This window comes from Mesoplodon bidens (genome assembly GCF_964165515.1).
Source record: "Mesoplodon bidens genome assembly, chromosome: 7".
In the NCBI taxonomy this organism is placed as follows: domain Eukaryota; kingdom Metazoa; phylum Chordata; class Mammalia; order Artiodactyla; family Ziphiidae; genus Mesoplodon; species Mesoplodon bidens.
Window position 1 is genome coordinate 84,697,449 of NC_138164.1, and position 24,928 is coordinate 84,722,376.

General features: G+C 36.8%; 1 protein-coding gene across 1 annotated transcript in view; it reads left to right on the forward strand.

Annotated features, from left to right (window-relative positions):
* ANO3 (anoctamin 3) overlaps positions 1-24,928 on the forward strand; it is a gene marked incomplete at both ends in the record, with an annotated part of 391,580 nt that overhangs the window by 215,756 nt on the left and 150,896 nt on the right. Inside the window, 1 exon segment of the mRNA XM_081240506.1 lies at positions 20,190-20,308. Within this exon segment, the coding sequence (XP_081096632.1) occupies positions 20,190-20,308 (119 nt within the window).

A 24,928-nucleotide genomic window follows, 5' to 3' on the forward strand; every position in this document is an offset into this window, starting at 1 on the left:
AGTCTCATCATTTCTCTACTCATATCCCTCCAGCTTTCTCATTACATTCATTTATTTATTTTAACATCTTTATTGGAGTATAATTGCTTTACAATGGTGTGTTAGTTTCTGCTTTATAACAAAGTTATACATATGCATATATCCCCATATCTACTCCCTCCTGCGCCTCCCTCCCACCCTCCCTATCCCACCCCCCTAGGTGGTCACAAAGCACCCAGTTTATCTCCCTGTACTATGCGGCTGCTTCCCACTAGCTATCTATTTTACATTTGGTAGTATATATATGTCAGTGCTAATCTCTGATTTCATCCCAGCTTAACCTTCCACCTCCCCGTGTCCTCAAGTCCATTCTCTACGTCTGCATCTTTATTCCTGTCCTGCCCCTAGGTTTATCAGAACCATTTTTTAATTTTTTTAGATTCCATATATATGTGTTAGCATACAGTATTTGTTTTTCTCTTTCTGACTTACTGCACTCTGTATGACAGACTCTGCGTCCATCCACCTCACTACAAATAACTCAATTTTGTTTCTTTTTATGGCTGAGTAATATTCCATTGTATATATGTGCCACATCTTCTTTATCCATTCATCTGTCGATGGACACTTAGGTTGCTTCCATGTCCTGGCTATTGTAAATAGAGCTGCAATAAACATTCAGGTACATTTCACTTTTTGAATTATGGTTTTCTCAGGATATATGCCCAGTAGTGGGATTGCTGGGTCATATGGTAGTTCTATTTTTGTTTTTTTGGGTAACCTCCATACTGTTCTCCATAGTGACTGTATCAATTTACATTACCACCAACAGTGCAGGAGGGTTCCGTTTTCTCCACACCTTCTCCAGCATTTATTGTTTGTAGATTTTTTGATGATGGCCATTCTGACCAGTGTGAGGTGATACCTTATTGTGGTTTTGATCTGTGTTTCTCTAATGATTAGTGATGTTGAGCATCCTTTCATGTGTTTGTTGGCAATCTGTATATCTTCTTTGGAGAAATGTCTATTTAGGTTTTCTGCCCATTTTTAGATTGGGTTGTTTGTTTTTCTGATATTGAACTACATGAGCTGCCTGTATCCTTTCGAGGTTAATCCTTTGTCATTTGTTTCATTTGCAAATATTTTCTCCCATTCTAGGGTTGTTTTTCATCTTGTTTATGGTTTCCTTTGCTGTTCAAAAGCTTTTATGTTTCATTAGGTCCAATTTGTTTATTTTTGTTTTTATTTCCATTACTCTAGGAGGTGAGTCAAAAAGTATCTTCCTGTGATTTGTATCATAGAGTGTTCTGCCTATATTTTCCTCTAAGAGTTTTATAGTGTCTGGCCTTACATTTAGGTCTTTATCCAATTTGAGTTTACTTTTGTGTATGGTGTTAGGAAGTGTTTTAATTTCATTCTTTTACATGTAGCTGTCCTGTTTTCCCAGTACCACTTATTAAAAATATTAATTCTTCCAATCCATGAGCATGGAATACCTTTCCATTTATTTGTGTCTTATTCAGTTGTTTTCATTAATGTATTGTAGTTTTCAGAGTACAGGTCTTTCATCTTTTTGATTTAATTTATTCCTAGGTATTTTATTCTTTGGGGTGCAATTGTAAGTGGGATTGTTTTCTTAATTTCTCTTTCCTATAGTTCATTATTAGTGTGCTGAAACACAACAGATTTTTGTATAGTGATTTTGTATCATGAAATTTTACTGAATTTATTAGTTTTAATAGTTTTTTGATAGACTTTTTAGAGTTTTCTATATATAATATCATATCATCTGCAAATAATGACAGTTTTACCTCTTCCTTTCTAATTTGGATGCATTTTATTTCTTTTTCTTGTCTAATTGCTCTGGCTAGAATTCCCAATACAATTTTAAGTAAAAGTGGTGAGAGTGGGCATCCTTGTCTTGTTTCTGATTTTAAAGGAAAAGTTTTCAACTTTTCACCATTGAGATATTTCCTGTGGGTTTGTAATGTATGTCCTTTATTATGTTGAGGCTCATTCTCTCTATAACCACTTTTTTGAGAGTTTTTTATCATAAATGAATATTGAATTTTGTCATATGCTTTTTCTGAATTTATTGAGATGATTATGTGATTTGTATCCTTCATTTTGTTAATGTGGTTTGATTTGTGAATGTTGAAGCATCCTTGCATCTTTGGAATAAATCCCAGTTGATCATGGTGTATTATCCTTTTAATGTATTGTTGAATTTTGTTTTCTAGTATTTTGTTGAGGATTTTTGTATCTATTTTCACTAGGGATATTGGTCTGTAATTTTCTTTCTTTGTGGTGTCCTCTGGTTTTGGTATCAGGGTAATGCTGTCCTTGTAAAATAAGTTTGGAAGCATTCCTTCCTCTTTATGGAGGAGTTTGAGGAGCATAAATATTAAATCTTTGAATGTTTGGTAGAATTCACCAGTGAAGCCATCTGGAGCTAGACTTTTTGTTGTTGTTGTTCTTGGGAGATTTTTGATTGCTGATTCAATCTTCTTAGTAGAAATTGGCCTATTCAGATTTTTATTTCTTTATGGTTCAGTCTTGGAAAACTGTATGCTTCTAGGAATTAATCCATTTCCTCCATGTTGTCCAATTTGTTGGCATATAATGTTCATATTAGTTGCTTATGAGCCTCTGTATTTCTGTGATATCAGTTGTAACTTCTCCTCTTTCATTTCTGTTTTTACTTATTTGAGCCCTCTCTTTTTATCTTGGTGAGTCTAGCTAAAGGTTTGTCAATTTTATCTTTTCAAAGAGCCAGCTCTTATTTTCATTGATCTTTTCTATTGTCTTTTTAGTCTCTATTTTATTTATTTCCACTCTGATTTTCTTATTTCTTTCCCTCTACTAACTTTGGGTTGTGTTTGTTTTTCTTTTTCTAGTGTGTTTGGTGTAAAGTTAGATTGTTTATTTGAGTTTCTTGGTTTTTTGTATGTTTCTTCAGGTAGGCTTGCATTGCTATGAACTTCCCTTTTAGAAATGCTTTTACTACATTCCATAGATCTTGAATGTTCATGTTCATATTTATGTTCATTTATGCCATATTTATGTTCTCATTTTGTCTCTAGGTATTTTTTTTTATTTATCCTTTGATTTTTTTTGATGACCCTGTGGTTGTTCAGTAGCATATTGTTTAATCTCCACATATTAGTGGTTTTCTAGTTCTCTTCATGTAATTGATTTCTAGTTTCATGCTGTTGTGGTCAGAAAAGACACTTGATATGATTTCAATAATCTTAAATTTTTTGAGACTTGTTTTGTGACCTAACATGTGATATATCCTGAGAATGTTCTGTGTGTGCTTTAGAAGAATGTGTATTCTGTTGCTTTTAGATGGAATGTTTTGCATGTATCATTTAAGGCCACCTAGTATAATATGTCATATAAGGCCAATGTTTTCTTATTGATTTTCTAACCAAATGATCTATCCATTGATGCAAGTGGAGTGTTAAAATTCAATACTATTATTGTATTGTATTATTTCTCCATTTAGGTCTCTTAATATTTGCTTTATATATTTTGGTGTTACTATGTTCAGTGCTTATATATTTATAGATGTTATATCCTCTTATTGGATTGTCCCCTTTATCATTATGTAATGCCCTTCTCTGTCTTTTATTACAGTTTCTGTTTTAAAGTCTATTTTGTCTGATATGAGTACAGCTACATGAGCTTTCTTTTTGTTTCCATTTGCATGGAATATTTTTCTTTTCAGCTCTTAACTTTCATTTTGTGTATGTCCTTCATTCTGAAGTGAGTCTCTCATAGGCAGCATATAGATAAGCCTGGTTTTTTATCCATTCAGCCATTCTATGCCTATAGATTGGAGCATTTAGTCCATTTACATTTAAAGTAATTATTGATCATATGTACTTTTTGCCATTTTTGTCAATTGTTTTCTGGCTGTTTTTGTAGTTCCTCTCTGTTTCTTTATTCTACTCTTTCTCTCTTCCCTTGTGGTTTGATGATTTTCTTTAGTGTTATGTTTAGATTCCTTCCTCCTTTTCTTCTGTGTATCTACTATAAGTAGATACATAGCAGTCTAAGTTGCTAGCAACTTAAATTTGAACATGTTCCAAAGTTCTACATTTTTACCCCCCTAATTTTTTATGTCACATTTTATATCTTTTCATTTTATGGATTTTTAACTAATTGTATACTTTTAGTTAATTTTACTACTTTTGTCTTTTAACTTTCTTACTAGATTTATACGTGATTAATTCACTACCTTTTCTATATATTTACCTTTGCCAGTGAGATTTTTACTTTTATGTTTCCTCCAAGGGAAGAAATCTCATTTAGCACCTAGTTTCAGGCTTATTGAAAACCATGCCCTCAGGCAGCATCTTTTAATGTATACAAATACATACAGTTCCTATGGGGCCGCAATCCTAAACCCTACTGGTCTTTAGACCAGGAGATCTGAGGGTGGCTTTAGGGGACAGTTGCAAATACCAGGGCTCCAGGTAAGTGTATAAGCTATTATCAGGTTGTAGTGATGCAGAGGGGTTGCACAAGGTTGCTGTCTCCCTGCTTATCTACCTGCTTCCCTGGAAGTACCTCCACAGCCTCTAGGTGTGTGGGAAAACTTAAGCCTGTCACTCAGGCTGAAGCTCCAGGCTTTTTCACAGGAAGATGGGGGTGTGTTTCAGTCTGCTCTCTGTGCAGTGCCCTGAGGGTGGTTGCCTGCCAAGAATTGTCTTTGATTGTTACAGTCCAGTGGAGACCAGGAACCAGCCTTTTTGGCCACCAGGGTCACCTGATCAATAAATACCACCAGAGGGCCTGCTGGCTTTTCTGAGGCAACTATAGTGTAGGAAGCCGGGTACTCTTGTGGGCTTTAGGAAGAGAGAAAATGCCTTGACTGTGCCTGCTTGCAGGCTTCAGTGATACAGTGGGAGAGTGCCTTGTAGAGCTTTGGAACATGTTCAAATTTAAGTTGCTATCAACTTAAAATAGACTGTTATGTGCATAGGATGTTATATGTGAGCCTCTTGGTAACCACAAAGCAAAAACTTACAGTAGATACAGAAAAGGAAAGGAGAAAGGAATCTAAACAACACTAAAGTCAATCATCAAACCACAAGGGAAGAATGCTGTGACTGCTCTTGTTCCCTGGTCCCAGACAGCAAGCAAGTGTCACAACTGCCTGAGCTTTTTGGTTTCAGCAAGGCAGTGAGACAGTGCAGTGACTGCTTGCCCCACCTGACTTAGCAAGGCAGCAGGAGGCTTTGACTTGCCTGCCTGTGCCTACTGTGACCTGCCTGCCTGCTACCAGCAGGGCAGGTAGAGAGTACAAAAATGGTGTCCACCAACACCTCTGGGGAGAGATTTCAACTATCTCCTGCCCTTCCAGCAGATGCTTTAAGATTAGCAAGTGAATCTCCTTCACATACAGTCTAGGCACTTTTTAAACTGCTGCTGTTGTGAGGGATCCTGGGGTAAATGAGACCACATGCAAGCCCTTTAAAAGGTGAATCTCAGTTCCCTGTGGCCCTTTGGGCCCCTTGAATGTATTCCTGTTTGTTTCCTAGCTAGGTATTTTGGGGGCTTGTCTTTCTGGTGCAGGTCCGAAGGGCTGGGGTGCCTCATGCAGAGCACAAATCCCTTGCTCCTCTGAGTAAAGTGCTGAGCTGGGGAGATCCCTCCCTGTTGTTTGTCACTGCGCTGGGAGTGAAATTTTGGCAAGACTGTCAAATATGCTCTCTCCTACCTGTCTCGATGTCTTTTATCTTGTGTCTTGGAGGAGCAGTTCATCTAGTTTTCAGGTCTTTCTCAGAAGGAAATGACACATATGTAACTGTAGATTTGGTATAAATCCAGGAAGAGGTGAGTCCTGATTCTTCCTATGCTGCCATCTTGGACTTAATTTTATTTTAATCTTCAGCCTCAACTACTTTGGCAGTCCTAAAACACATTAGCATTAGTAATGAATGGGAAGGTTACATAGTTGCAAATAAGTGGAGACCAACTAATAAGATCACTCACACATATTTAAAATTGTTCAAGAGTTACATCATCCATTTCCAGAGGCTTAAGCAGTGTATGAAGGTTCAATTTCTCAATGTTCTCACCAACACTTGTTACGGTCTTTCTTTTTGATTATACCCATCCTAGTGAGTTTGAAGTGGTCTCATTGTGGGTTTGATTTGCATTTCCCTGAGAGCTAGTAATGTTGAGCATCTTTTCATGTGTTTAGTTATTTTTGTTTATTTGTTTTGTTTTTTTGCCACTTGTATATCTTTTTCAGAGAAATGTCTATCCAGATATTTTGCCTTTTTTTTTTTTTTTTTTTGCGGAATGTGGTCCTCTCACTGCCGTGGCCTCTCCTGCTGCAGAGCACAGGCTCCGGATGCTCAGGCCCAGCGGCCATGGCCCACGGGCCCAGCCACTCCATGCCTTTTGCCCATTTTTAAACTGGGTTGTTTGTCTATTATTGAGTTGTAAGAGTTATATATACATATACAAGTCCCTTATCAGATATATGATTTGCAAACTTTTTCTCATATTCTGTAGGTTGTCTCTCTTTCTTGATGATATTCTTTAAAGTACACATTTTTAATTTTGATGAAATACAATTTATTTTTTAAAGGGTATATGTCTTCCTACTGGAGAGCAACAATAGTTCCATTTGTCATAATCAAAATTATCTGTTTTCTACGGTACCAGAAAGTTGTTAGATGTTTTTGTTTTTTGAAAGTCTGTTTTTCTTAATTATCAAATTTCCTGGATTTTAAAGACACTATCAGTTGTGAAAAGCATCATCAAATTAATAAGCATTTTTAGGAAAAATGGGTTGCTCCTATGTTAAATAAATACATGGAATGTTGACCCCATCCTGATTTCAGAAATGCTAAAATGTGGGGGAAAAGCATCTTAGGATAATGAAATATGATATATATTTGGTATTGTAATTTAGCGTTATTGTTGAAATTATTCAGTTTGTTTGAAATTTAATTTATTTTTACCACATAGGGCAAATTTCATACAAATAAGGTCTGTGTCCTTGATCAGAACCAAAATACACTGGTAGGTTTTGTTTATATTTCAGATAATCCTTCTAATGGAAGAAGGATTAGCTTTATTAATCAAAATGCAGTGTGGGGCTTCCCTGGTGGCGCAGTGGTTGAGAGTCCGCCTGCCGATGCAGGGGACACGGGTTCGTGCCCCTATCCCGGAAGATCCCACATGCCGCGGAGCGGCTGGGCCCGCGAGCCATGGCCGCGGAGCCTGTGTGTCCGGAGCCTGTGCTCCGCAACGGGAGAGGCCACAGCAGTGAGAGGCCCGCGTACAGCAAAAAAAAAAAAAAAAAAAAAAAAAAAAATGCAGTGTGGTCCTCTTCACTGTCACTCTCAGATCTTAATACCAACTGCAGTTTTTTTAAAGTTCTACTATTTATAATACACATAAAATTCTGGCAAGAATAACAGAAAAAGGTCTAGGGGGAGGGGAAAACTATTCCTCTGCCAAAATAAGAGAATGTTTCACATTCTTTTCATACTGTAGTTGTCACTCTTTGTCCTTAAGTTTACATAGTTTTACAAAGTTGTATTCAGAAGGGAAAGCATATTTGAAATAAAATATATCAAAATAGAAGAAAAGTAGCTTTTTAACTTAATAGTATACATTAAGCATTTCTATATGTTGTCAGTCTGTAAAATTAGCAATTTAACAGATGGAAAACAGTCCCACATATGAGTGTACCATCTATTCATCAATTTATTCAACAGACACTAAGTGCTTACAAAATGCTAAACAATAAGCTAAATAATGGGTATGTAGCAGTGAACAAAACAGTCACCTCACCAATGGCACTTACAGTGAGAAGAGATAGATAACTGTCTATCAGCGCTCTCTCTATTTTTTTCTTTGTCTCTCATATAGGTACAAGCACAAATATATGCATGTAGAACATGTATATGTTCATTTGTATATATATATACATACATACATATGCATGTGTATATATACATGTGTATATATAGCATAAACATATATCATACATATGTTATATAGCTATGCTATAACAATGTCAGTTGCTGATATATATGTACATATGTAGCACGTATGTTTTGCATATGTGTGTGTTATTTTATATCAGGTGCTGATAAAAGTAATAAAGCCTTATGAGAAGACAGAGAACTATAGAAGTTTCTATTTTAGAAACAGTGGTCAAGGAGAGTTTCTCTGATGTGACATGAGCAGAACTCTTGACTGGAAAAGGGATTGAGCATTCTTGACAGAGAGAGGAGCAAGTGCAAAGGCCCTGTGGTGAGAGTATACTTAACATCAAGGAACCCAGTGCAGCTGGATTGGAGGAAGTGAGGGTAGGGTTGTAGGACAGGGATGAGATGTGGTAGTAAGGAGACAGATGATGCATATACGGTGTGTCATATTATGGACTATGACTTTTACTTAGAGCTACAAAATTATTGGAAGGTTTTGAGTAAGGGTTAACGTGATTTAACTTAGGTTTTAAAAGGGCTAGTCTGGCTGCCATGTAATAGGGGCCAAAGATAGGAACAGATCAGTTAGGAAGACTCTTATACACTTCTACTCAAGAGAGAGTGATGGCTTGGATTAAGAAACTGTTATCAAGTATTGACAGATGATCAATTTCTAGATATAATTTGAAGATAGTTCAGATAAGATTTGCTGAGCATTTAAATCCACTTAGTTATTCAACAAATATATATTGAATGACAACGAAGTGCCCTTAGTTGTTCTAGATGTTAGGGATGAAGCAGTAATGAAGATAAGTAAGTGAAAACGCACAGCATGTTAGGTAGTGATATATGCTAAAGAGTAAAGCAAAGCAGAAAAATGATGCTTTGTGCTAAGTCAACAGAATTTACTTAAGGATCAGACATGGGGATAAGAGAAAATGAGGAGTCAGGATTTTGGCCTATGTAACTGGAAGAATTGAGTTGCTGTTTATTAAGATGGCAGTGGTCTCTGTAGTATAGTATCCATAAGCTTGGTGAACATGCTTGTGAACATAGGTTTTCTTTCTTTTATTTATTTTTTTTATTTTTTATTTTTATTATTATTTTTTTTTAATTAGTTTCTGCTTTATAACAAAGTGAATCAGTCATACATATACATCTGTTCCCACATCCCTTCCCTCATGCATCTCCCTCCCTCCCACCCTCCCCATCCCACCCCTCCAGGCGGTCACAAAGCACTGAGCTGATCTCCCTGTGCTCTGCGGCTGCTTCCCACTATCTATCTACCTTACGTTTGGTAGTGTATATATGTCCATGCCTCTCTTTTGCTTTGTCACAGCTTACCCTTCCCCCTCCCCATATCCTCAAGTCCATTCTCAAGTAGGTCTCTGTCTTTATTCCCGTTTTGCCCCTAGGTTCTTCATGACTTTTTTTTTTTTTAATTCCGTATATATGTGTTAGCATACGGTATTTGTCTTTCTCTTTCTGACTTACTTCACTCTGTATGACAGACTCTAGGTCTATCCACCTCATTACAAATAGCTCAGTTTCGTTTCTTTTTATGGCTGAGGAATATTCCATTGTATATATGGGCCACATCTTCTTTATCCATTCATCCGATGATGGACACTTAGGTTGTTTCCAGCTCCGGGCTATTGTGAATAGAGCTGCAATGAACATTTTGGTACATGTCTCTTTTGGAATTATGGTTTTCTCAGGGTATATGCCTAGCAGTGGGATTGCTGGGTCATATGGTAGTTCTATTTGTAGTTTTTTAAGGAACATCCATACTGTTCTCCATAGTGGCTGTACCAATTCACATTCCCACCAGCAGTGCAAGAGTGTTCCCTTTTCTCCACACCCTCTCCAGCATTTATTGTTTCTAGATTTCTTGATGATGGCCATTCTGACTGGTGTGAGATGATATCTCATTGTAGTTTTGATTTGCATTTCTCTAATGATTAATGATGTTGAGCATTCTTTCATGTGTTTGTTGGCAGTCTGTATATCTTCTTTGGAGAAATGCCTATTTAAGTCTTCTGCCCATTTTTGGATTGGGTTGTTTGTTTTTTTGCTATTGAGCTGCATGAGCTGCTTATAAATTTTGGAGATTAATCCTTTGTCAGTTGCTTCATTTGCAAATATTTTCTCCCATTCTGAGGGTTGTCTTTTGGTCTTGTTTATGGTTTCCTTTGCTGTGCAAAAGCTTTGAAGTTTCATTAGGTCCCATTTGTTTATCTTTGTTTTTATTTCCATTTCTCTAGGAGGTGGGTCCAAAAGGATCTTGCTGTGATTTATGTCATAGAGTGTTCTACCTATGTTTTCCTCTAAGAGTTTGATAGTTTCTGGCCTTACATTTAAGTCTTTAATCCATTTTGAGCTTATTTTTGTGTATGGTGTTAGGGAATGATCTAATCTCAAACTTTTACATGTCCCTGTCCAGTTTTCCCAGCACCACTTATTGAAGAGGCTGTCCTTTCTCCACTGTACATTCCTGCCTCCTTTATCAAAGATAAGTTGGCCATATGTGCGTGGGTTTATCTCTGGGCTTTCTATCCTGATCCACTGATCTATCTTTCTGTTTTTATGCCAGTACCACACTGTCTTGATTACTGTAGCTTTGTAGTATAGTCTGAAGTCAGGGAGCCTGATTCCTCCAGCTCCGTTTTTCGTTCTCAAGATTGCTTTGGCTATTCGGGGTCTTTTGTTTTTCCAAACAAATTTTGAAATTTTTTGTTCTAGTTCTGTGAAAAATGCCATTGGTAGTTTGATAGGGATTGCATTGAATCTGTAGATTGCTTTGGGTAGTAGAGTCATTTTCACAATATTGATTCTTCCAATCCAGGAGCATGGTATATCTCTCCATCTATTTGTATCATCTTTAATTTCTTTCATCAGTGTCTTATAATTTTCTGCATACAGGTCTTTTGTCTCCTTAGGTAGGTTTATTCCTAGATATTTTATTCTTTTTGTTGCAATGGTAAATGGGAGTGTTTTCTTGATTTCATTTTCAGATTTTTCATCATTAGTGTACAGGAATGCCAGAGATTTCTGTACATTAATTTTGTATCCTGCTACTTTACCAAATTCATTGATTAGCTCTAGTAGTTTTTCGGTAGCATCTTTAGGATTCTCTATGTATAGTATCATGTCATCTGCAAATAGTGACAGCTTTACTTCTTCTTTTCCAATTTGGATTCCTTTTATTTCCCTTTCTTCTCTGATGGCTGTGGCTAAAACTTCCAAAACTATGTTGAATAAGAGTGGTGAGAGTGGGCAGCCTTGTCTTGTTCCTGATCTTAGTGGAAATGGTTTCAGTTTTTCACCATTGAGGACAATGTTGGCTGTGGGTTTGTCATATATGGCCTTTATTATGTTGGGGAAAGTTCCCTCTATGCCTACTTTCTGCAGGGTTTTTATCATAAATGGGTGTTGAATTTTTTCGAAAGCATTCTCTGCATCTATTGAGATGATCATATGGTTTTTCTCCTTCAACTTGTTAATATGGTGTATCACATTGATTGATTTGCGTATATTGAAGAATCCTTGCATTCCTGGAATAAACCCCACTTGATCATGGTGTATGATCCTTTTAATGTGCTGTTGGATTCTGTTTGCTAGTATTTTGTTGAGGATTTTTGCATCTATGTTCATCAGTGATATTGGCCTGTAGTTTTCTTTCTTTGTGACATCCTTGCCTGGTTTTGGTATCAAGGTGATGGTGGCCTCGTAGAATGAGTTTGGGAGTGTTCCTTCCTCTGATATTGTTTGGAAGAGTTTGAGAAGGATGGGTGTTAGCTCTTCTCTAAATGTTTGATAGAATTCACCTGTGAAGCCATCTGGTCCTGGGCTTTTGTTTGATGGAAGATTTTTAATCACAGTTTCAATTTCAGTGCTTGTGATTGGTCTATTCATCTTTTCTATTTCTTCCTGAGTCAGTCTTGGCAGGTTGTGCATTTCTAAGAATTTGTCCATCTCTTCCAGGTTGTCCATTTTATGGGCATAGAGTTGCTTGTAGTAATCTCTCATGATCTTTTGTATTTCTGCAGTGTCAGTTGTTACTTCTCCTTTTTCATTTCTAATTCTATTGATTTGAGTCTTCTCCCTTCTTTTCTTGATGAGTCTGGCTAATGGTTTATCAATTTTTTTTATCTTCTCAAAGAACCAGCTTTTAGTTTTATTGATCTTTGCTATCGTTTCCTTCATTTCTTTTTCATTTATTTCTGATCTGATTTTTATGATTTCTTTCCTTCTGCTAACTTTGGGATGTTTTTGTTCTTCTTTCTCTAATTGCTTTAGGTGCAAGGTTAGGTTGTTTATTCGAGATGTTTCCTGTTTCTTAAGGTGGGATTGTATTGCTATAAACTTCCCTCTTAGAACTGCTTTTGCTGCATCCCATAGGTTTTGGGTCGTCGTGTCTCCATTGTCATTTGTTTCTTGGTATTTTTTAATTTCCTCTTTGATTTCTTCAGTTATCACTTCGTTATTAAGTAGTGTATTGTTTAGCCTCCATGTGTTTGTATTTTTTACAGCTCTTTTCCTGTAATTGATATCTAGTCTCATAGCATTGTGGTCAGAAAAGACACTTGATACAATTTCAATTTTCTTAAATTTACCAAGGCTTGATTTGTGACCCAAGATATGATCTAGCCTGGAGAATGTTCCATGAGCACTTGAGAAAAATGTGTATTCTGTTGTTTTTGGATGGAATGTCCTATAAATATCAATTAAGTCCATCTTGTTTAATGTATCATTTAAAGCTTGTGTTTCCTTATTTATTTTCATTTTGGAAGATCTGTCCATTGGTGAAAGTGGGGTGTTAAAGTCCCCTACTATGATTGTGTTACTGTCGATTTCCCCTTTTATGGCTGTTAGTATTTGCCTTATGTATTGAGGTGCTCCTATGTTTGGTGCATAAATATTTACAATTGTTATATCTTCTTCTTGGATCGATCCCTTGATCATTATGTAGTGTCCTTCTTTGTCTCTTCTAGTAGTCCTTATTTTAAAGTCTATTTTGTCTGATATGAGAATTGCTACTCCAGCTTTCTTTTGGTTTCCATTTGCATGGAATATCTTTTTCCATCCCCTTACTTTCAGTCTGTATGTGTCTCTAGGTCTGAAGTGGGTCTCTTGTAGACAGCATATATATGGGTCTTGTTTTTGTATCCATTCAGCCAATCTGTGTCTTTTGGTGGGAGCATTTAGTCCATTTACATTTAAGGTAATTATCGATATGTATGTTCCTATTCCCATTTTCTTAATTGTTTTGGGTTCGTTATTGTAAGTCTTTTCCTTCTGTTGTGTTTCTTGCCTAGAGAAGTTCCTTTAGCATTTGTTGTAAAGCTGGTTTGGTGGTGCTGAACTCTCTCAGCTTTTGCTTGTCTGTAAACGTTTTAATTTCTCCATCAAATCTGAATGAGATCCTTGCTGGGTAGAGTAATCTTGGTTGCAGGTTTTTCTCCTTCATCACTTTAATTATGTCCTGCCACTCCCTTCTGGCTTGTAGAGTTTCTGCTGAGAGATCAGCTGTTATCCTGATGGGGATTCCCTTGTGTGTTATTTGTTGTTTTTCCCTTCCTGCTTTTAATATGATTTCTTTGTGTTTAATTTTTGACAGTTTGATTAATATGTGTCTTGGCGTATTTCTCCTTGGATTTATTCTGTATGGGACTCTCTGTGCTTCCTGGACTTGATTAACTATTTCCTTTCCCATATTAGGGAAGTTTTCAACTATAATCTCTTCAAATATTTTCTCAGTCCCTTTCTTTTTCTCTTCTTCTTCTGGAACCCCTATAATTCGAATGTTGGTGCGTTTAATGTTGTCCCAGAGGTCTCTGAGACTGTCCTCTGTTCTTTTCATTCTTTTTTCTTTATTTTGCTCTGCAGCAGTTATTTCCACTATTTTATCTTCCACCTCACTTATCCGTTCTTCTGCCTCAGTTATTCTGCTATTGATCCCATCTAGAGTATTTTTTATTTCATGTATTGTGTTTTTAATCGATGCTTGATTCATCTTTAGTTCTTCTAGGTCCTTGTTAACTGTTTCTTGCATTTTGTCTATTCTATTTCCAAGATTTTGGATCTGGGAAATAGAATCTTGGATCATCTTTACCATCATTATTCTGAATTCTTTTTCAGGTAGACTGCCTATTACCTCTTCATTTGTTAGGTCTGGTGGGTTTTTATCTTGTTCCTTCTCCTGCTGTGTGTTTTTCTGTCTTCTCAATTTGCTTATGTTACTGTGTTTGGGGTCTCCTTTTTGCAGGCTGCAGGTTCGTAGTTCCCGTTGTTTTTGGTGTCTGTCCCCAGTGGCTAAGGTTGGTTTAGTGGGTTGTGTAGGCTTCCTGGTGGAAGGTACTAGTGCCTGTGTTCTGGTGAATGAGGCTGGATCTTGTTTTTCTGGTGGGCAGGTCCACGTCTGGTCGTGTGTTTTGGGGTGTCTGCAGACTTTTTATGATTTTAGGCCACCTCTCTGCTAATGGGTGGCGTTGTGTTCCTGTCTTGCTAGTTGTTTGGCATAGGGTGTCCAGCACTGTAGCTTGCTGGTCGTTGAGTGAAGCTGGGTGCTGGTGTTGAGATGGAGATCTCTGGAAGATTTTCGCCGTTTGATATTATGTGGAGCTGGGAGTTCTGTTGTGGACCAGTGTCCTGAAGTTGGCTCTCCCACCTCAGAGGCACAGCACTGACTCCTGGCTCCTCAATTTGGGATGATTTGTTGTCTATTCATGTATTCCACAGATGCAGGGTACATCAAGTTGATTGTGGAGCTTTAATCCGCTGCTTCTGAGGCTGCTGGGAGAGGTTTCCCTTTCTCTTCTTTGTTCTCACAGCTCCTGGGTCTCAGCTTTGGATTTGGCCCCGCCTCTGCGTGTAGGTCGCCGGAGGGCGTCTGTTCTTCGCTCAGACAGGACAGGGTTAAAGGAGCAGCCTCTTCGGGGACTCTGGCTCACTCAGGCCGGCCGGGAGGGAGGGGCACGGAGTGAGGGGCGAGCCTGCAGCGGCAGAGTTCAGCGTGACGTTGCACCAGCCCGAGGCGCGCCGTGCGTTCTCCCAGGGAAGCCGCCCCTGGATTCCGGGACCCCGGCAGTGGCGGGCTGCACAGGCTCCCGGAAGGGCGGTGTGGACAGTGACCTACGCTCGCACACAGGCTTCTTGGCGGCGGCAGCAGCAGCCCCAGCGTCCCACGCCCGTCACTGGGCTCCGTGGTTTCAGTCGTGACTCGTGCCCGTCTGTGGAGCCCTTTCAAGCAGCGCTCTTAATCCCCTCTCCTCGCGCACCAGGAAACCAAGAGGGAAGAAAAAGTCTCTTGCCTCTTCGGCAGCTCCAGAGTTTTCCCGGACTCCCTGCCGGCTAGCTGTGGCACATTAGCCCCCTTCAGGCTGAGTTCTCGCCGCCAGCCCCAGTCCTTTCCCTGCGCTCTGACCGAAGCCCGAGCCTCAGCTTTCAGCGCCGCCCGCCCTGGTGGGCGAGCAGACAAGCCTGTCGGGCTGGTGAGTGCCGCTCGGCACCGATCCTCTGTGCGGGAATCTCTCCGCTTTGCCCTACCCAGGTATGTGGGGAGTTTCTTGCCTTTTGGGAGGCCTGGGGTCTTCTGCCAGCATTCAGTAGGTGTTCTGTAGGAGTTGTTCCACGTGTAGCTGCATTTCTGGGGTATCCGTGGGGAGGAAGGTGATCTCCGCGTCTTACTCTTCCGCCATTTTACCCGGAAGTCCTCTTTCTTTTAGATTATAACTTTAGGATTACTCTCCAGTCATTCTGTTAAGACATATTGACACATTTTGTTCCAAAGGTTTTACTAACTTACGTTGGTACAGAAAATAAATGATGATACCAGTTTCCCTAGCATCTTTCCAGCAATGGGTATTTTAATTAAAAACAAAAGATGCAAAAGAATATTTATGTACTAACATAAAAGAGTACCATTTTTATTTAAATGATTGGTCACAGAGAATATTAAACCACATAAAAATTAATGCTTTTACTAAATTTGTCTCACTTTTTATTACTTGTCTGTTGATAGTTTTTATCATTATCTATTGGGATTTTAATATTTATGTATACATCATTGTCAACTTCAGGAAGATAGAGAGCTATGTCTATAATCTAAAAATGTCACCCATTTTTTGTTCAACAAGTATACTGCATTTTTTAATAACCCACTTTTTTTTCATTTGTAAATATTTTGTTGCCTCAAAGTTTCCAAAATCATCATCTCTCCAATACTAGAAGAAGCAATGTTACATAGTAGCTGGGAATGTAAGGTTTAGAGCCAGATTTCCTGGACTCTAATTCTGCCATACACTAAATGTTATATCCTAGGTAACTGCCTAAATTTCCTCATGCTATTGGAGGCTGGTAACAATACCTTTAAAGGATTTAGTAAAATATTATGTGAAAAATGGCACCCTTCCCATTACTCAAGCCAAAAACATTAGGATTATTGTTGAAGTCTCTCTTTCATACACCATGACCATAGAATTCTGTTAGTTTTCCCTTAAAAATATATTCTCAATCTGATCATTTCTCAGTCTTGCTACCACCCTGATGCAAACCACATCCTCTCTCCCTGATTGTTGAAATAGCTCCTGACTAGTCTCTTTGCCTTTGCCGTTGGCCCTTTCAACCTATCTTCATCTCAGCAATCAGAGTAATTTTGTTAAAATCTAAGAGAGATTATGTCATCCTCTGCTCAAATTCATCCAGTGGCACTCTGTTTAACTCAGGATGAAAACCAAAATCTTTCTAATGGCCCCAATCCTGATGTGCTCCCACTTCCTCCATTACCACTCTACAGGATATTCTGCCACTCTCACCCTTGCTCACTTCTCACTGCCACACTGATCTCCTTGTCTGTTCACAGACAAGGAAAGCATGCTCCCACCTCAGGGCCTTTGCATTTGTTGTACGCTTTGCCTGTGATGATATTACCAATTGGCAATTTTGCTCCAATTTTACCTCAGGGAAGCCATTCTTAAACAATTTTATTTAAAATTGCAAATTTCTGCCCTTCCCATACTCTTTATCTCCCTGCCCTTCTTTATATTTCTTTATTGATGACATGACCTTCTAATATGTAAGTATATTTGTTTTTTCCTTAATTTCATCACTGTCGACTTCATGAAGGTAAAGATTTTTGTTCATTGTGGTTCCTACTGTATCCTCAACCTGGAATAGTCTCTGGTACACTGCACGGCAGAACTTAATATATTAATTTAATGAATGAAGGATACCTGATACATTAAGTAATTATTAGCTATCCATGTTAAAAAAAAATTACTGTAAGTAATACTGTGTATAAAGTTAGTGTGAGAAAAAAATCAAGTATTTTAAAAAAGAACACAAACAACTTTAAGACCTTTCTATATTCAGGAATAATACATACTAAGTCACTAAGGATAGAGATTTCTAGTTTCTAAGCTGAGGAACATTGTATGAACATTGTGAAAGACAGTGGTACCATTTACACTATGAGGACAGGAGTTTGCAATCTTGATAGTAGTAAAAAAAAGAAAGCTTTTGTTATATAACAGAAGAATCCTTTTGTGTAATGTCAAGGAAAATGACAATAAGAAAGATAAACATATCTACATTCCTAACAATAAAAGGGAATTTAAAATTATATCATTTAGGATCAAGATTTTCCAAACTAAGTACATTTTTTCCTTCTTCTTTTAATTAACTCATCTACTAATGATCCAGCTGTACTGGACTCTGTAGTAAATTAAAAAAAAAATAATTAAGAGAACATGGCCCTAGGAGAATTTTTTCTAAATTCAGAAAAATAAAAGGAGCCATAAAAAGAAAAAAAAAAAAAACAAGGAAGGAAAAGATGAAGAGAGAGGACAAGGGAGGAAGGGAGGGAAAAGAATAGAGAAGAGAGGGAAAAAGGGGAAAAATAAGATGCAATTTGGAAGAGAAAAATGAGCAGCTCTAGTTGGGGCCTTGGATCAAGAAGGAACAGAAGAAGATTTGAAAAGTTTTTGTGAAATTTGTGGCATTTGGCACGTCTTTTAAAACTGAGCTTTCCTCCAGCAAGATGATGATGTAGGTATGTTCTTATTCCAGGAATGTCTGTGTCATAAGAATTAAAGACAAAGAAAAGAAAGAAAGTCAAACTAAACAAAATTTAAAAACCTCTGCATAAAAATTAAATTGTGAGTGTAATAAGATTTAAATGAGTGAAAAACTTCTATAAATTTTATTTACTGTGTTCCATGGGAAATGAAATGCATTAATTAACATAAATAGAATTTTATCTTTTATAAACATTAAATTAGTAATCAAATAACTTTTAGAGTTTGAGGACTCTTTGAGAACTTCTTCAAAAATCTCTGTTTTACAGATGAAGAAACAGATTCTCAGGGAAAGGAAATTACTTGGTTAGGACATGGCAGATTTAGGATGAGAAATGATGGTCTTGTGACCCACAGGCCAGTGCCCTCTCCTCAATAGCGTATGCCATTTACCTATTGGTGTTTACACTTTTTACTCTCTCCATCTAGACCATTCTTCCTCCACTTTACCTGTGTGGCTTACTGCCTCACCTCATCGGGTCTTTGCTCAAATGTTACTACAATCCTCTGTACTAAAATAACATCTGTTCTCTCCAACTTGTACACCTGCATCTTTCCTCCTTACTGTATTTTTCTCCAATGCACGGACCACAAAGCACACCTAACATTTTATGTATTTTTTGTTGTTGCTTATTGTTTTTCCTTCTCTTACTTGAATCTTCCATGAAGGCAGGGTTCTGTTTCCTGCTATATGTCCTAAAAGAATATCTGGCATATCATAGGTGTTTAATAAATAATTGTTAAATAAATGAAATGTAATTTACCTAAATCTAGGGAAACATTATAGTATTGATATATTCACAAACATCAGCTTCAGAGTCAATCTGGATGTTTTTGATGCACCCCCTACTGGTTTAGTGATTGTGCCATGCTACTTAATTTCCATATGTCTTAGTTTATTTATTATTAAGTGTAGGTAAAAATCATACACACTTCATAAAGTTGTTATAAGGATTAAAGGAAATTATATATGTAAACTTTTTGGCTCTTAGTATGTGCTCAGCAAATGTTAACCATCAATCAGTGATAGCTATTATTAATAGCTGTAGGTATAACTCAAATGCCTAGAGCATTTTAACATGATTGGTAATTAATTACATACTAAGATGTACTGTCATCTGTTCATTCTTAGTTCATACCACTGCTAATAACCTGATACTGCTAGCTGTGCATCACATTCTATATGTTATAGAAGAGTTTAAGCATTACTAATAAAAGAAACTAATGCATGTAGTGTAAACAAAATTATTTTATTTTGTTACAATGCTAAGTCACACAACTGAACTCTTGAAAACACTATATATAGTTGTCTATGTCAAAATTCGTTGTTGATAAGTATCAACACATTGAATAAAATAATTCCAAAACATTTAAATTTATTTGAAAAGACTAAATATTTAGGAATCTTTTTGAATTTGAAGAGATACTTGTATCACCTGGAACACAAATCCCAACCACCATGGATATTTCCTATTTTATACTCTTTTACATTGATTATGGCTTGCTCATTATTCATATAAGTTCTTACATGTGATTTATGTTTGTGGTTTACCCTTTCTGATTATTCCAGTGGTAATTGCCATATTTCAATGTTCTTCCTCCTTTTTTGCTGTTGTGGTTTCATTTCAATCTCCTAATATTTTTTAAATCTTTCTTGTAAAGTTTGTTAGCTTTTCTTCTATGATTTCTCAGACTTCTTACTCTTTTCAAATTCACATTTATAAAACTGCAAATTTTTAAAAAATAAATGACCAAAATCAATAGTTTTTTTTAATTAAGCAAATAAATGCTTAAAATTTGTTTTAAAAAAAGCGAAATTCTATTGAATTCTTGCAAATATCTCGATCTTCAAGTTCAAAAGAAATGATGTGTCCAATGGCGTTTGCATGACTAATTTTGTTTTCAAAAAGTTTATAAGTACATTAAATAACAGAGATGCATTTAATTTTTTTGCAAGTTACTGGAGTGTTGACATTAATCCAATAACAGGCAAGATTCCATATTACTACCATTTTTTTTGCTTATTTATTAGATGCATGGGTCATATGAAAATTGTACCTGGTTATACCTGGTTACCTTGGGAAAACATGAGAAAAGAGAGCTTAGTATATTTAAAGAGAGAGAAAAGGAAGAAGGATAAAAATGGATGTAATTTTCTCTTTCTCTTTTCTAGCCCTAGGAAAAGATAAGGATTACACGGATGAATCAGAACATGCTAATTATGACCGATCTCGCCTCATTAAAGACTTTGTCCCCCAAAATAATTCTGAACCCAAGCCCAGATTGCCTAAGGTAATGCAAACTAAACAATCAATAAGTCATTTGAAGACTATAACTTCTAAATCCATTCAGTTATTTTCAATTTTAATCGATATTGTGCTGGAGAGAATAAGAGGCCACACAGGTTAATATATATCTTAAGGACTTAAAATTGAGAAGTTATGTGTAGACATCGTATTCATTTATACTATCAAACAGAATTATACAAACATTCTGAAACATGAAATTATTCAGTAATATTTTCTTTAGAGGCTTATTCCTTCATGTTTCTTGTTTTTTGAAAGGCACCATGTTTTAATGAGAACATGGATTTTAGTATCAAGTGGACCAAGATTTGAATTACAGTTCCAGTACTTATAGTTGTGGTAACTTGGCAGGTTAAATAACTCACTTAGCCTTGTTTTCGTCATCTGTAGAATTAGAATCATGTTGTCTACTTGACAAAATTTTTTGTTTTTCTTTCAGTTTTACTGAGATATAATTGACACAGCACTTTATAAGTTTAAGGTGTACAGTATAATTTTTTACTTACATACATCATGAAATGATTACCAGAATAAGTTCAGTGAGCATCCATTGTCTCATATAGATGCAAAATCAAACAAAGAGAAATATATATTTTTTTCTTGTAATAAGAACTCTTAGAATTTACTCTCTTAACAACTTTCATATATGGCATACAGCAGTGTTCGTCACAGTTATCATGTTTTATCCTTTCATCCCTAGTACTTAATTATCTTATAACTGGAAGTTTTTACCTTGTAACTGCCTTCATCCAATTCCCCCTCACCCACTTCCCACCTCTATTAACTATAAATCTGATCTCTTTTTCTATGAGATTCTTTGTTTGTTTGTCTTTAAAGTATGACTGACCTACAACACGATGTTCGTTTCTATTACAAAACAGTGATTTGGTACTTTTATACGTTTCAAAATGATCACCATGATAAGTCTAGTTATGATATGTCACCATATAAAGATATTACATACTTATTGACTATATTCCCCACACTGTATATTTCATACCCATGACTCATTTATTTTGCAACTGGAAGTTTGTACCTCTTAATCTCCCTCACTTATTTCTTTCCTCCCCTCATCCCCTTCCTGTCTGGCAACCACCTGTTTGCTCCATCTATAACTCTGTTTCTGTTTTATATTTGTTCATTTGTTTTGTTTTTTAGATTCCACATATAAGTGAAATCATACAGTATTTTTCTTTCTCTGTCTGACTTATTTCACTAAGCATAATACCCTCTAGGTCCATGCATGTTGTCACAAATGGCAAGATTTCATTCTTCTTATGGCTAAGTAGTATTCCATATAATATATATACCACATTTTCATTATCTATTCTTCTATTGATGGGCACATAGGTTGCTTCCACATCTTGGCAATTGTAAATAAGGGTGCAATGAACATAGGGGTGCATATATCTTTTCTAATTAGTGTTTTTGTTTTCTTCAGGCAAATACCCAGGAGTGGTATTGCTGTATCATATGGTAGTTTGATTTTAATTTTTTTGAGGAGTCTCCATACTGTTTTTCCATAGTGGCTGCACCAGTTTACATTTCCCTGCACAAGTGTCCCCTTTTCCCCACATTCTTGCCAACATTTGTTATTTGTTATCTTTCTGCTAACAGCCATTCTGACATGTGTGAGGTGATATCTCATTGTCATTTTGATCTGCATTTCCCTGATAATTACTGATGCTGAGTATCTTTTCATGTACCTGTTGGCTATCTGTATGTCTTCTTTGGAAAAATGTCTATTCAAATCCTCTGCCCATTTTTTAATAGGATTTTTTTGTTTTTTTGATATGAGTTCTATGTGTATTTTGGATATTAACCACTTAATGGAAATATTGTTTGCAAACGTCTTCTCTCATTCAGTAGGTGGCCTTTTTATTTTGTTGATAGTTTATTTTACTGTGCAAAAGCTTTTTAATATAATGTAGTCCCATTTGTTTATTTTTTATTTTGTTTCCCTTGCCTAAGGAGACATATTCAGAAAATATTGTTGAGACAATGTCAAAGAGCATACTGCCTGTATTTTGTCCTAGAATTTTCATGGCTTCAGGTCTTACATTTAAGTCTTTAATTCATTTTAATTTATTTTTGTGCATAATGTGAGAAAGCAGTCCAGTTTGACTTTTTTGCATGTCGTTGTCCAGTTTTCCCAACATCATTTATTGGAGAGACTGTCTTTTCCCATTGTATATTCTTGTATCCTTTGTCACAGAATCATTGCCCATACAAGTGTGGGTTAATTACTGGGCTCTCTATTCTGTCCTGTTAATCTGTGTGTCTGTTTTTGTGCCAGTACAATACTGTTTTGATTATTTTAGCTTTGTAGTATAGTTTGAAATCACATATAGCATGATAACTCCAGCTTTACTCTTCTTTCTCAAGATTGTTTTTGGCTATTTGGGGTCTTTTATGTTTCCATACAGATTTTAGAATTATTTGTTCTAGTTCTGTGAAAAATGCCATTGGTATTTTGATAGGGATTGCATTGAATCTGTAGAATGCCTTGAGTAGTACGGTCATTTTTTTCTCTTTTCTTTTTTTTTTTTTTTTTTTTGCGGTACACGGGCCTCTCACTGTTGTGGCCTCTCCTGTTGCAGAGCACAGGCTCCAGATGTGCAGGCTCAGCGGCCATGGCTCACAGGCCCAGCTGCTCCACGGCATGAGGGGTCCTCCTGGACCAGGGCACGAACCCCTGTCCCCTGCATCGGCAGGCGGACTCTCAACCACTGCGCCACCAGGGAAGCCCTATGGTCATTTTAACAATATTAATTCTTTCAATCCATGAGCATTGTATATCTTTCCATCTGTTTGTGTACCCTTCGCTTACTTTCATCAGTGTCAGTTTTACAAGTATAAGCCTTTTACACTGTTAGGTAGATTTATTCCTAGGTGTTTTATTCTTTTTGATGCAGTTGTAAATGTGATTTTTTTTTTAAATTTCTCTTTCTGGCAGTTTGTTGTTAGTGTATAGAAATGCAACATATTTCCATATATTAATTTTGTATCCTGCAACTTTTCAGAATTCATTGATGAGTTCTAGTAATTTTTTGGGTGGTATCTTTAGGATTTTCTATGTACAGTATCATATCACCTGCAAATATTGGCAGTTTTACTTCTTCCTTTCCAATTTGGATTCCGTTTATTTGTTTTTATTGTCTGATTGCTGTGGCTAGGACTTCCAATACTACATTGGATAAAAGTGGTGAGAATGAGCAGCCTTGTCTTGTCCCTGATCATAGAATCAATGCTTTGGGCTTTTCACTGTTGAGTATGATGTTAGCTGTAGGTTTGTCATATATATTGAAGTATGTTCCCTCTATACCCACTTTGGTGGGAGGTTTTATTTTTTATTCTTATTCTTTTAATAGATTTATTTATTTATTTATTTATTTTTGGCTGCATTGGGTCTTCATTGCTGTGTGTGGGCTTTCTCTAGTTGTGGCAAGTGGGGGCTACTCTTCGTTGTGGTGCGCAGGCTTCTCATTGCAGTGGCTTCTCTTGTTGCGGAGCACAGGCTCTAGGTGCGTGGGCTTCAGTAGTTGTGACATGCGGGCTCAGTAGTTGTGACTCCTGGACTCTAGAACACAGGCTCTTGTGTACTTGTGTGCATGGGCTTAGTTGCTCTGCGGCATGTGGAATCTTCCCAGACCAGGGCTCGAACCCATGTCCCCTGCATTGGCAGGCGGCTTCTTAACCACTGCACCACCAGGAAGTCCCTGGTAGGAGTTTTTATTGTAAATGGATGTTGAATTTTGTCGAAAGCTTTTGCTGAATCTGTGGAGCTGATCATATGATTTTTATTTTTCAGTTTGTTAATGTGGTGTATCACATTGATTGGTTTACAGATATTGAACTATATGGAAGGTTTTTATAACAACTTGGAGGTTGAGAACACCTCATTGAAACTATAGTTCATCAGCAAATGAGTCACTGGGTTGGGGTTTGGTTTTAAAAATCCCTGGCTCCAGCAATCCCACCATTCTTAAAATTCTTTTGCGGATTCTTCAAAGCATCTGACTATGGTCATCCAGCACCGAATACCATCCCCTTTTGATACTTTCCAATAGAAATTCTGACTCAGTCCAAACTCACTTTTTAAAAATTTCTTCTTATTGATTAAAGTGGGAATGACTTTGTAAAAGAAATTTGGATATTAAATGCAATTTAACCCAAGGAATGACTTAGCTTTTGGTATCACTGCATTGACAATAACCAATAATCACTTCCCTGAAAATATATTTTTCTGTGATGTTTGATTTAGTTTGACCTGGATTAATTTTGCAAATCCCTTCATTAGTCACCATCAATGTGTTAGTGAAGAAATATGGCACAATTTAAACATTACTGTTATAAGGATTCTGAACTGTAGTAAGTAGATACAGAAACAAATGTTTGTGTGAGATTTATTCATTCCTCTTTGGTTTGGTTTTCTTAAAGGGGGTTTACAATTTTATGCTGATAATACTTAGGTTATCTTCACAAATCAGGAGTTTCTCTCTCTCTGTTTACTTCATCTGCCTCCCTATGTCTGTCTGATTGGAATAGCAGAGTCTCTCCTATCTGTAAAGCATTGTTTCAAGAGACCTGAGCCTGAGACAAATTA